Source organism: Agrilus planipennis, unplaced genomic scaffold (assembly GCF_000699045.2).
Source record: "Agrilus planipennis isolate EAB-ADULT unplaced genomic scaffold, Apla_2.0 scaffold246, whole genome shotgun sequence".
Taxonomy (NCBI): domain Eukaryota; kingdom Metazoa; phylum Arthropoda; class Insecta; order Coleoptera; family Buprestidae; genus Agrilus; species Agrilus planipennis.
In genome coordinates, this window is record NW_020440921.1 from 45,385 (window position 1) to 59,414 (window position 14,030).

At 32.2% G+C, this 14,030-nt stretch overlaps 1 protein-coding gene across 1 annotated transcript in view; it reads right to left on the reverse strand.

Annotated features, from left to right (window-relative positions):
- LOC108740132 (probable dipeptidyl-aminopeptidase B) overlaps positions 1-14,030 on the reverse strand; it is a 119,086-nt gene that overhangs the window by 35,347 nt on the left and 69,709 nt on the right. The window contains exons 3-4 of the mRNA XM_025979955.1: positions 11,951-12,045; positions 197-324 (exon numbers count right to left, since the gene is read on the reverse strand). Coding sequence (XP_025835740.1) covers positions 197-324; positions 11,951-12,045 — 223 coding nt within the window. The remainder of the gene's footprint in view (positions 1-196; positions 325-11,950; positions 12,046-14,030) is intronic.

The window sequence follows — 14,030 nt, forward strand, 5'->3', positions numbered from 1 at the left end:
TTCAATAAGATTTACAATTCCATTGCATTCTTAAACCGGCGCACAGCATATTATGTAATGTAGAATTATCCAATAAAAAGAAAAAATAATTTTTATTTATAAGGATTTCGTAAAAATCGATATACTTAGATACTTTATAAAATAAATAATATTTAATTTTAGATGCTGAGATAATTCAAATATTTAAATTTCTTACCTTGTTTGTATTTCATAGATGTAATATTTGGCTAATTTGGTGTGCTTATAGGTATATACTACATTTGTTATAAGAAGAACGTACTTCAAGTTGCTGGAAATCTTGTAATCTACTGCATCGTAAAGCCTCTGAAACAATAGAAATAAAATGTATTGGGAGCGAAAGGCATAAAAAGGGTAGATATAGGACAACAAGAAAGGAAAGCAATAATCGTAAAACTTAATTTTCATGATAAGAAAACATTGAATAATATCGCATACTTATTTGTTTATGATATGAGTGCCTATTTATTTTAGATTTATTTAAAAATAAAAATTATGAAGGTAGATGTTGAAAGTTTTATGTAACATTTGACCAAATGGTTTGTTTTTTAATGTTAAGTTAGTGTTTTGTTTTTCCATTTTACGAATTATGGTGTGCATTTGCAACAGCCGTTTCGCCTTTTGGTATCTTCAGTCTAGTGTTCAATTTATCTATACTACTATTCGAAGTATAGATGATGTTAGTTTTCATTTTTTGTTGGTACTATTAGAGTATGTATGTATGTGAATTGATATGTTCAGTTTATCGTTATTTTATTATCGTTTCTGTTTGCCCGATGTATGTTTGGTTGCATGTAGTTATTTATGTCTGAATTGTCGAAAGTTTTTTGTTTTCACTTAAATGTTGTTGTTTTGTTTTAAATGGTATTTTAGCGTATTATTCTCTAGAATTCTATTATTTTGAATAAATGCGTGTGGCTACGCGTAGGAGACTGTGATCTATGTTTTTTCCTCTCCCTTTTTGTTTCTTGTTTATCTTTTACTCTTGTTAATTGAAATTGTAGTTTTTTTTTGTGTAGGTACGTATTTCTTTATCATGTACTTATACTATCGTTGTTGTGAGCAATATTTTGGGTTATTTTAATACCTTTTTTTTGTACTTTATCGCTGCGAAAATAACGACGTACTTATACGTTATTTGTTACTTTTACGATAAAAAGAAGGAAGCAATTCGCCCACAGAGGTACTGTAAATTTTCTCTCCATTAACTTCAATATTAATAACGTATATTGACGGTTTTTATGTACCTATGTCCTACTTCCTACGTCCTATATTTTTGTTATTAGGTTTTTATGTAATTGTTGGATAATCCTTGTGGACGTAGGCTCATTCCTCGTCTTGTTCCATTACAATCAGTTGTCATATTACTGCAAGAATAGTTTTTCATTTCTTTTTAGACTAATGTCAAAATTTTAAACCAAGACAGTAATTTGACACATAGCAAATTTATAATTTGATGGATATTAGTCGAAGTTTCAAACGATTCTTATGCTAGAATTGCTAATAATTTTTTTTTTCTAGACGGTTTTCTTTTTTCAGAATTTGTAACTATATTATCTAAAGTAACTTAATAATTACTTAAGTAGCTAAAGAGGAGTGTGGGCTTTCAGTTTCTCCAACTTCCATTAGTGTGTTCATAAATATATCTTTACTTATTGGGATCCGTCAAATGGGAGGAGCCTAAAAACATGGCGCCGATTAGGGAAAATTTATCGTAGTTCCTATAGTGTACCGTGCAATTTCCAAGTTTTTAAATTACGATAAAATGATAAGTATTGACACAATATGTGATTGGGCTGACAAAAAGCCTCATAAAGGAAATTTCGTTGAAGGTTAGCGTGTCTTTAATGCTAATCACATTATAAAATTCGGAAATAACAAATCCGGAAGCTAGCCTTCAAATTCCGTCAAGTTTGCTGCCTACTTTTTACAAACTTCGGATTTAAAAAGTGATTCACGTTATATAATTGGTGAGGTGATTCTGGGTGATTTAAGCAATATCATATCAATGACTTGCACGTGCAAAGCCGATTTAAGAGAACGTTGCAAACACATTATTGCAACTTTGTTGTATTGCAGCAGGTAGGTTCTTAACCTCAAAATACTTATATCGTATCATTAGAATTGTGTTAAATCAATTACACAGGAATAAATAATTTCTCACTTTATAATTTTAGTATGATTCTAGTTTTAAATATTAAGGTTATGGCTGATGGTAAATACTTGCTGAAATATAATCATGTGCATTAAAATGACGTGAACAAATTTTTATTCCGGAATTCACTTCTTTGATACCTACTGCTTTCATCCAAGCTTCTATTAGTTTACTTTTTTCTCTAATTTTCCGAATATATTTTTTACATATATAAAACGGTTAGTTTTTATTGGAAAGTAGTTAATGTAGGTGAAGAGTGAAGATCTATGTCTGAAGTGCTATTGCAGCTTTTCACTGAACATATTAACTTTTTATTTGATTTAACTTTAGAAGAAAACTTCGTCGACTCCATCATCAAAAAAATTTTTACTTTTTTAACGTGTTTTATTATATTAATAAACAATTTTACAATTTGCGTGCACAGTTACTATGTAAATTTTTCCCTCATTCGAGTTATAAATTTTGCCACCAGATGGTGTATGCCCATTTGACGGATCCCGATACGTTATTTGTTATTTTCAGGATAAAAAGAACTAAACAATTCGCCCACAGAGGCATTGTAAATTTTCTCCCCTTTAACTTCAATATTAAAAACGTATATTGATGGTTTTTATGTACCTATGTTCTATATATTGGTTATTACATTGATGCTATTAATTTTTGAAGCTTCAGTTTCACTTTATCGCTGTAGATAAAATTGTGGATTTATAAAACGGCCACTTTTCATGATAGCGCATTTCTGCAATTTGTTCCAAATAATTTACTTCGGTAGGATATCACAGGGGTAATGGAGTTTAAAGAGGCGACACTGGTAAATCGACTAGCGGTGTCATGATCTAAATTATCTGCAGTATTTCATGTCACTGTGACACAGTATATCTCAGATTATTCCTTACAGGATTAATCCTTTCTCCCAGGGCTATACTTGAGAGAACAATTAGTTAGAAAGATAACTAAAAATTACTTGTGGGAGACATGGCAGGCACTATACGAACAGTGAGATTAAAGAAAAAGACTAATGAGATAATTTACTCAATCGAACTTTTTAAGGGCTCTTTAGGCAGTGGGCACTTGTAGGGTTGTCCCAATACAACCTTAATTATCAACTTTCATTATGTAGGTTTTTGATTATATTTATTAAGTAAATTCTTTGGTAGAATTACCAGGCACTGCCGCTTAGCCGGCGTTATTATCCGGTACCCGATCGGATCCTAAAAAGAGTGCCAGATCCATCGAGTATCCGGCTCATCGTTACAATACACTAGCGAAACTATTTTGTTTACGCAAAGAACTACTAAGAATAATTACATAGACAGTATAATATAGAAATTTGGTTTACTTTGTCACAGTAAGGGGATGAGAAGTTTGATAGTAAAAGACAGATCCTTATTAAACCGAAATTCAGTATAATATCGTATATACAAAAATTTTTGTTCCTTATTCTATTCAGCAGTGTCATCATTATCGTAGGGTCGTTAGTCCTGAGACTGGTTGGACACGTACCTCCACTCTTTCCTATCCTGAGCTAAATTTCGCATTTCCCTAAGACTAGAACATCCCACACCCTTAACTGTTTGCGAACATTAATCTAATCTAGATCTACCTCTACCCCTCTTAACTCCTGTTTCTGCCTCTCTGACTAGATCTTCATGCCTGAGAAGGTGTCCTACCAACCTATCTCGCCTATTTTTTTACTTCCATAGAGTCCTCTGTTCTCCTATTCCTTCTAATACCTCTTCATTTCTAACCTTTTCTACCGACGTTATCCTCATCATCCGCCTATAACACCACATTTCGAAGGCTTCTAACCTTTTCTTTTCCGCCGCGCCCACTGTCCATGTTTCGCACCCGTACAACGCCGTGCTCCAACCATAAACCTTTAACAACCTTTTTCAGCATTCAATTTTTCAACCATTCAGCAGTGTATGAAAAAAAAATGATCAGCTTTATTTCGTTGGTTATTTTAATATCAGGCTTTTATTTTTCTAATGTACTCAATATTCATATCTCCATATTCGTATCGTTGAATTTTTTGGAATTACAATTAAGAAATATTTGCAAAAGTGGCATAAATACAAAGATAAAAGATCGAGTGCATCTTTTCGCTTTTATTATGACTACGATAACTCATCTTTATGGATTTCTTTTTTGTAAATTGTTCGCTAGATATTTACAAACATTACCCAAACTTTTTTAATGCTGAATGATGATGTTGATGAAGTATTTACTTTTCAATTTATTTTGACTTGGAAATTTCATCTTTATGCTGCTGATAGTGATTGATCACCATTTTGTTATTGTAAACATGCATTAGATGGTTAAAGGAACATAGTTTGATGGCTATTTATAGACGATTTCAAAATAAAACCAAGAAAGGGATCAGATCTATGCAACTATGCATGCAGCATGTATTTTTGAAGAAATTGTCGTCCAATTAGAGGATATGTATGTCAATTAAGATACGAGCATTGTGGATTAGGAATGACAAAGAGATTTTGTAAGCCTAAATATCCCTAAAGGGGTTAAAATTAAAATATTCTTAAATTTTTTGTTGCATCTTAAGTAATACTTATAAATGCTGTATTACAATTATTAATTTCCATTATCTCTCTGAGTAGTGATTAGATTTTGCAATACTAACGTATGAACTTTTCTTAGGTGCAAAAACACATTATTAGACTTATTCCAACGTTTCATCCTTTGATGAAGGGCTTAATAATATATATACAAAAAAGTATGAGTGTTATCAGCACAGGGCAAAGTAGTCTTACGTAAATGAAAGTTAGCATCAGCAATTTCTTATGCTGAAGTATACCATGTGTTGCATATCTATTTACAAACAATTCTTTTAAATTTTAATCATTGATTACTATACATCTATTAAAAAACCATAATAGTTGACATTAATGACAATGAAAAGAATTGAAAAGAATGATGGCCGGTAACTACAACAATTAGAAAAGAATGATGGTCGACAACTACAACAATCAGAAAAGAATGATGGCCGACAACTGCAACAATTAGAAAAGAATGATGGCCGACAACTGCAACAATTAGAAAAGAATGATGGCCGACAACTGCAACAATTAGAAAAGAATGATGGCCGACACTACGTCATAGTGGAGCAATAAGAATGGCCGACTATTGACAATACGAATAAACGTAGAGCTAAAATCTATTTTGAATTAAATTATAATAAACAATCATAATAAATAATGATTTAAACATTTGCTTGAGCTTATTGTTTATTGTGATGGGCTCCTTGCATTCGGCAAAAAAGCTCCTAATCTGACCCTATTAACCCAAAATTACAGATACATCCAACTCAAACATACTGCATATTAATACATACTTCAAGACACACTCTTTTTTGCTATAGTTAAAGTAATCATTAACTCGAGCTTTATGTTTCCTTTGATTAATATACATCGTTTGAAGTAGATGTTTTTTTTGCCAGAAATTAAAAAACCGTAATGGCCGACAACAGTAACAATACGACAACAATTGAAAAAGAATGATGGCCGACAACTGCAACAATTAGAAAATAATGATGGCCGACACTACGTCATAGTGGAGCAATAAAAAGGGCCGGAGCAGGGGGAAGAACTAGTAAAAATAAGAAAAATTATTTGTAATTATTGTTACTGTGTCTAGTCCTTTATAAAGCCTACTATCAAAGGACGAATTGCTGGAGTTCTGTACTTATAACGAAAAGTGATGCACAACTTTAGTGTGCTGAGGTGATATAAAATAGAAATGCACATGTCACCTAAAAAGGAGTTAGTAATTCATGGTAATTTATGGAAATCATAAACGTCGCTCATTCCTACTTGGGGTGGAAATCCACGAACCGCTAACGATACAATCCTATTAGGGTTGTACGTTTTGTGTCCCCAAAACTAATTAACTCTCTAAGTCTAAATATCCATTAGAAAGTTAATTATTTCCAGCCACGTTCTATAAACATACCACTAATATAAACCATTTTTTAAAGAAGTTTTACGTTCAAAATTTCAATATCTGTAAATCAAATTCCTGATGGCGAATAAAAAGCAATTTATCTTTAAATTGGATGTTTTCTAATATGCTTGGTGCTTCTGTTTATACAACATTTATCATGTTATAAGGTTAACCAATTACATTTTTTGTTTAGTGTTTAACAAGAGGATGAGGGAGAGCTCTCAAAAAAGTCTAGCCAGGTGTAGGTACTGAAGTTTCTCATAAAAAGTAATTTACTTTTCTGATTATTTTACCATTTAGGATATCTACTTTGTGTACTGAAAATAAATACAACAGCTGTTTAAAGAGAACAGAAAAATATTAACAAAAAGTCCATGGTGATCAGTATCCTGCTGAAACTGCCAGACGCGACTTCGATTTTGTTGGATCTCATCAGCGCGTCTCGGACAGCTTCGGCAGAACAGAGACTAATTCTTCCCGCTGTCTTGAGACAGCTTTTATGAAATCCTACAAACGGTGCGATAAACACCATCTGTAGTACAATGCTACATTTAGTGAAATTCCAAATGTTCATCAAGGTTCATTTACATAGGTGGGTCTGGGTGACTTTGACGTGCTGATGTGGTCCAACAAGATCGACATCGCGATCCTCGCCTGCCAGTTTCGACAGAATACTTACCACCATGAATTTCCTGTTCGATTTTGTTAATGGAGATGAGCAAAGCAAGACCAAGATAAAGAAGGTCACAGTCTTGGTATTGGTCTTGGTCTTGGTCTTACTCAAATACTTCTAGTATTAGTATTGGTCTTGGTTTTGTTGATATAGTCTCGGTCTCCGTCTTGCTCCTGTTGGTATAGCCTTGGTCTTGGTCCCAGTCTTGGTATTGGTCTTAGTCTTGCTTATTCGGCCTTGGCTTTGGTTTTGCTGAAATATACATTTAGCATTGATATTGATTTTGGTCTTGCTCAAATACTTCTAGTCTTGGCCTTAGTTTTTCTGATATAGTCTCGGACTCAGTATTGATCGTGCTGCTACAGTCTTAGTCTTGGTCTTCCGTGTTAAGTCTTGGTCTTGCTCATTTAATTTGACATTTACGTATTTTTTTAATAATTCTTCTAAGCACACACTTTTCTATTTACCACCACAATAATTGTCTTAGATGTTGAAATTTTCTGTCATACATGCGAGCTTGTCATGAATTAAAAAAAAAAAAGAGAAGACTATATGAAAGTTGCTTCAAATAGTTTAAATCTTAAGTGCACCGGATGTAGATAATTTTTGGTTGTGTATTTGATATTGGTCTTGCATATTCGGCCTTGGTTTTAGTCTCTACCATGTTCGTTCGTTCTTGGTTTTAGTCTTGGTCTTCGTCTTGCTATTATAAACACATTCTTGGTTTTGGTCTACGCCACGGTTTCAGCTCAGTAAGCAGATATCGATCTATGTAAATGGACCTTGTTGAACATATTGAACATTACATTGTGCTACAGATGGCGTTTACCGTGCCGTTTGTAGGATTTCAGGAAAATACTGTTTGAGGACAGATATTCGTAAAAATTTATATGCTTACAATATTAATATAAAAAGGAAAGAGGTTCACTAAGACAATCTTTTATTTATAGGTATGTATGTAGGTATATTCTGTTTATGTTTATTTTCAAGAAACTGCATGAAAAAGGCAACTTTCTGGTTGGTACAAATAAAACACTTTACGACCATTTTTACATAATAAGATTTTTATGACATAAAGGGTAGTGGCGTGTTCTTTCCCCGTTTCATTTTATGTTGTTTTGACTCTAAAATTGCTTTTATCGTGGAGAAAATCTACTCAAGCATATGACAATTTTTGAATTCTTACTGGCACGAAAAAATTCCTTTACTTATCTTACGTCATTTAAAATTGAGCATGGTACGAAGTTAGAGATTAATTGGTTTTTATTTCCTCAAAGCAATGGTACGTGCATCTAATGTACCAACGTATATTATTTTATTAACCATTTTACGGTCTTCAACTAAAGAACATAAAGAATAATTTGAAGTTAGATATATGAATGACCAATAAGCAACATTGTTTATATTATTAGCCATATTTTAATAGGTCAATGTTCAAACTTCTGGTAGGTAGATTTTTAGGTATTTATTACCAAAGAAGCGAAATGAAACTTGTACCAATGGAAAGGGTCCTACCCGTAGGAAAAATTTCCATTGAAGTTCAATGGGAATCAATGAAAAATTTGTAAATTCCATTCAAAACCATTTGGCATAAATGGAAAAATAATTGTTTCCATTTACAATAATTCGACTGTACCACAAATGTATACGTAGAAAATAAAAATACACAGACCTCACATTAAATAGACAATCAAATGTCTTTTTACAGGAATTTCCATGAATTAAACTAACAACGTACAACAAACTAACTCAAAATCACATAATAAAACCGACAGGAGTCCAGATTGCAGTGTTATTAGACCAACTTACCAATCCAAATATATCATAGAATATTTATCCTTTATACGTTTACAGTAGAATCCGCTTATAAAGACATCGAAGGAAAATGACAAACACGTCGTACTAAAGGGGCGTCACACAATGCATAGTCTTAGAAAATTAACAACTTTCTATTTTGGTTAGTTATTCAGTTTAATAGAGAGAAAAATTACAAATTGTATATATTTATTAACAGAAAAAGAACGATGAATTTTAATATCAACATATATAAGAAGGATCAGAAAAATCAGCGAAAATGTTATTGTTTATCATTTGGATCACTATAGCCGGATATGATTTCTTGTGAATCAGTCATAACAAACGATATGTCATTTTAAACGGAGTCATTATATCCAACCTTTTCTATAGAGAATTTAATATGAAAACCAAACTTAACACTGCAATTACTTCATATTAAGCGGTTGGTCAATATAGGCGGAGTCATAATAAACGAATTCCACTGTATTTACATTTACTTCTAACCTAGAGTAAGGTGCCCAGCAACCTTTGATTATCGATTTAGATCTACTGTCAGATCTCTCGCTCGTCAATTTTACTTTTCATGAGATATATCTTAAATAAAAGACCGAGTAGAATTTTTAATACTAAAATAATTTATGTATTTTATCGTTAACGTATGTGAAAAAGTAAAAAGCTGTAATACGTAGAGGGTATTGTAAAATATCTATTTTGCATTTTCTATTTTCTAATACATCATTACCTATAACTATTTTTTACGTCTCTGGTAATTATAGGAATTAAGAGACAAAGATAGAGGATGTACCTAACTGATTTTATTTTAAGGGATGTAACGGAAAGGAATCATAATAGTCTACGATTGTCAATATACTCCTGTATTGCCAATATTACCTCCTACAGAGTAAGAAACTGCACACTGCCACAGTATCTTCGGAATGGTTTGAGATATCACTAGAAATAAAAACTAAATTGGTCTCAGGATCATCGTAAAATTTATAGCACTGGCCACAGTAGCTGTTTAATTAAATCCGTTTGACCGAAAAATAGACACATAAAAATCTTTTGATGCCGGATTTCACCTAGCCCCAGTATAAACAACTAAAAAATTTGATGGACATATTTCGTGATTTAAAAAAAGTTTGAAAACTGTATGCTATACAGGTGTATGATTTTGAATTTCAGAAAATAAATTATGTTACGAAGTTGCTTAATAATTTTGACTGGCAAGCCAGTTAAAGTGTTTCTTCTTTTATGAAAGCGAAGAGTCCTGATCTTTGATGTAATTCTTGGATAATCCTGTGGGCGTAACCTCATTCCTGGTCTTGATCCATTACAATCAGTTGTCATATTAAAGCAAAAATCGTTTTTCGTTTCTTTTTAGATGAATATCAAAATTGTAAACCAATAAGACTGTAATTTGACATACAGCAAATTCATAATTTAACGGATATTAGTCTAAGTTTCAAACAATTCTTATGCTAGAATTGGTAATAATGTCTTCTTTTTTCATAATATTGTAGTTATATTATCTAAAGTAACATAAAAATTACTGAAGTAGCAAATGAGAAATGTGGGCTTCTAGTTCTTTAAACTTCCATTAGTATATGTTCATATATTTTGTGATCGATGTTGAAAACAGTATTAAAAAGCTTTCTATTGGGATCCGTCAAATGGGAGGAGCCTAAAAACATGGCGCCGATTAGGGAAAATGTATAGTAGTTCTTATATAGTGTACCGTGCAATTTCCAAGTTTTTAAATTACGATAAAATGATAAGTATTGACACAATATGTGATTGGGCTCACACAAAGCCTCGAAAAGGAAATTTCGTTGAAGGTGAGCGTGTTTTTAATGCCAATCACATTATAAAATTCGGAAATAACAAATCCGGAAGCTAGTCTTCAAATTCCGTCAAGTTTACTGCCTACTTTTTACAAACTTCGGATTTAAAAAATGATTCACGTTATATAATTGGTGAGGTGATTCTGGGTGATTTAAGCAATATCATATCAATGACTTGCACATGCAAAGCCGATTTAAGGGAACGTTGCGAACACATTATTGCAACTTTGTTGTATTGCAGCAGGTAGGTTCATAATTTCAAAATACTTATACGGTATCATTAGAATTGTGTTAAATCAATTACACAGGAATAAATAATTTCTTACTTAGTTTACTTTTTTCTCTAATTTTCCGAATATATTTTTTACATATATAAAACGGTTAGTTTTTATTAGAAAGCAATTAATGTAGGTGAAGAGTGAAGATCTATGTCTGAAACGCTATTGCAGCTTTTCATTGAACATATTAACTTTTTATTTGATTTAACTTTAGAAGAAAACTTCATCGACACCATCCTAAAAAAAAATTTTACTTTTTTAACGTGTTTTAATATTTTAATAAACAATTTTACAATTTGCGTGCACAGTTCCTATGTAAATTTTTCCCTCATTCGAGTTATAAATTTTGCCACCAGATCGTGTATGCCCATTTGACGGATCCCAATCATTCGCTTTTTTGGAAATTAAATTAGATTGCATGTTCAATGTTCATTGCGGAGTAATAAAACAGCTCGAAATCTGTCAACTAAAATTTACCCTCTTCTAGTTTAATTGCTAACAGATTCAAATTATATTGCTCCAAGATAATGTCAAGATAAATCGTCAAGGCGTCATTTGATCGTTTATTTGAATTTATTTATTGATTCTTATAATTAGTCTCACCCTGTCGTAAAGTAATCATCATTTGGTATTTAGAAGGATATAAATATAAATATTTTATTTTAAATAATTAGAAACGTATTAAAGAGAACAGTAAACTTTACATACGTAGGGTAGTGACCGCTCTTCTGGCTTTCTCTCTGACGTCACAAAATCGATTTTCAGGAATATGTAAATAATGCTGTCAATTCTATTTACGGTTATAGACGTATCGTATATTATAGCGGTAGAACTTCGAAGAAAGTAATAAAATATAAAATATCCCTTCACCTATGTATATAAGTATATGCAGAATGTCATATTTGCGAAAAGGTATACGCCTACTTACTTTGTATAAATGTCTATTTATAATGTATAATAATTCCTGATGAATTTTAAAATAATATTTAAAAAAAAAAAATTTCCTATATCCGAAAGTTATTAAATGAAACCGATCATCAAGAAATTTTGTACACTATTTGATAGGAGTATAGAAAAGGACATAGGGTACCATTTATTCAGAAAAAAATGTTCCCGAGGGATAGAAAAATTAGTTTTATGTGGTTGTCGATACAAAACCTATAGTAGGTAATAAATAAATAAAGAAAAGTTAAATGCATAATGAAAAGTACAAAAAGATTTTACTTACAAAAGTAGCGTTCGTCATCAAAACTTTGGTAGTTAAATTTTCGGCGTTGTACAGTGTAAGACCTCCATATGAGTCCCTGTAGACGAATTCTACATCTGAAACAACGACAAAATAAAATTGAAGAGACTTTCTCGCATGTTCAATCAAAAAATTCAAGCAAGTTCTGAATAAAATTGTGCTTTACTTTGTGGTTTTCAATTTTCTCACGTTTTATAAATACAATTTCCGGAATTACGAAGAAAGAAGTTGTTTAATTTATAAAAAGGATAGAATCAATAATAAGGATAAGATATGATGCCGCTTTTGTAATCCTTTCTAAGGATTAAAGAACCTTTAAAGATATTATATGCGACTTTAAAGAAGTGCAAGTCCGTCATAAGAGAAATATTGAAGTTAAAGTAGCAAGTAGTTTCTATTTAAAACTTTTCATCATCATCAGAAGGTCGTCAGTCCTAAAATTGGTTGGACATGCACCTCCACTCTTTCCTATCTTGAGCTAATGTTCGCTTTTCCCTAAAACTAGAACAACCCACATCCTTAACTTTTTGCGAATAGTAATCTAATCTAGGTCTACCTCTACCCCTCCTAACTCCTGTTTCTGCCTCTAATATGTCTCTGACTAGACCTTCAAGCCTGAGAAGGTGTCCTACTAACCTATTTCGCCTATTTCTTATTGACTTCCATAGAGGTCTATGCTCTCTTATTCTTTCTATTATCTCTTCATTTCAAACCTTCTCTATCCACGGTATCCTCATCATTCGCCTATATAACACCACATTTCGAACGCTTCTAACCTTTTCTTTTCTGCCACGTCCACCGTCTATGTTTCGCACCTGTACAGCGCCGCGCTCCAAACATACCCCTACTACTCCTTCCGTCCTGACTTATTTGACTTTCTAGATACCTAGAATTGACCACTTCTTCTAATTTTTCGTTTCCTATCTTTATATTCACTCTTTCCCTACTTTTTCTTCCCTTGCATATCAGTATTTTTATTTTACTTTTATTTATTTTCGTATAGTACTGTTTTGAAGTTTAATTTTATTTTAAGCTCCGTTATATCTTAATGAATTGTAAGAATTCTACATAAATTTTGTATTCATGAAAGACATTTTGTGTCAGTTAATCCTTTCGGTGAACAGTCTTATGGTGTGTCTCACATGAAAGTTCTTATTCCTCTTTTTGGAAGTAACTTTCTTCTACTCTTGTATTTATTAAATTACTTGAGTTTCATATAATGTACGAATGGGTTTATCTTTAATAAAAGTTTTCGTCAATTATTTACGTTTAACGTTAAAAAGTTTTATCGAAACTGTTTTCAGGAAGGTTTTGTTTGTGCCTTATTTACTTTTATTATTAAAGTTGCTTCTGAAATTAGCTAATTTTCCAGAAGAATTTGCAAGTAAGCGTATTTCTTGCGAAAGGAAGTGAAAGCGACTGCCTGAAAATCAATATCCTTTGCGAAGATTGGTTTAATAATTCATAACGTTATCTTTATATACTAATTGTTACTCACTGCTACGCTCTTCGACTATCCACAACATTGTTGGTGGTGTATATAGGTATCTAAAATCTCATTGTGACGGAAATAATAGACGTATGGGTTTATATATTATAAAATCGAAATATACAAAGCCTTCGTTTGTGTTTATAATAATTTCATTTAGCACGATACTTTTTTTATTTATATAAAACTAGCGACCCTCCCCAGCTTCGCACGGGTGCAATGCTGATACTAAATATATATGTTTTTTGTTTAGATTATTCTCGAGGAGGGGAAATCTTCGAAAGACACCCCCTGAACATACTAAATATTCTACAGAATAGAAAATACCACAAATGGCGCGGTAAACGCCATCTGTAGTACGATGCTACATTTTAGGATTACGTACGCTCCAACAAGTTCCATTTAAATATATGGATATCTACTTGCTGAAACGAATCCCGGCGTAGCTAACCTTAACGTGATAGGCACGTTACCATAATCGAATAAAATAATTCGAAGTGGTCTGTATTTTGTCGAAACTGCCAGACGTGGATCGCGATTTCGATCTTTTTGGATCTCATCAGCGCGTCGCAG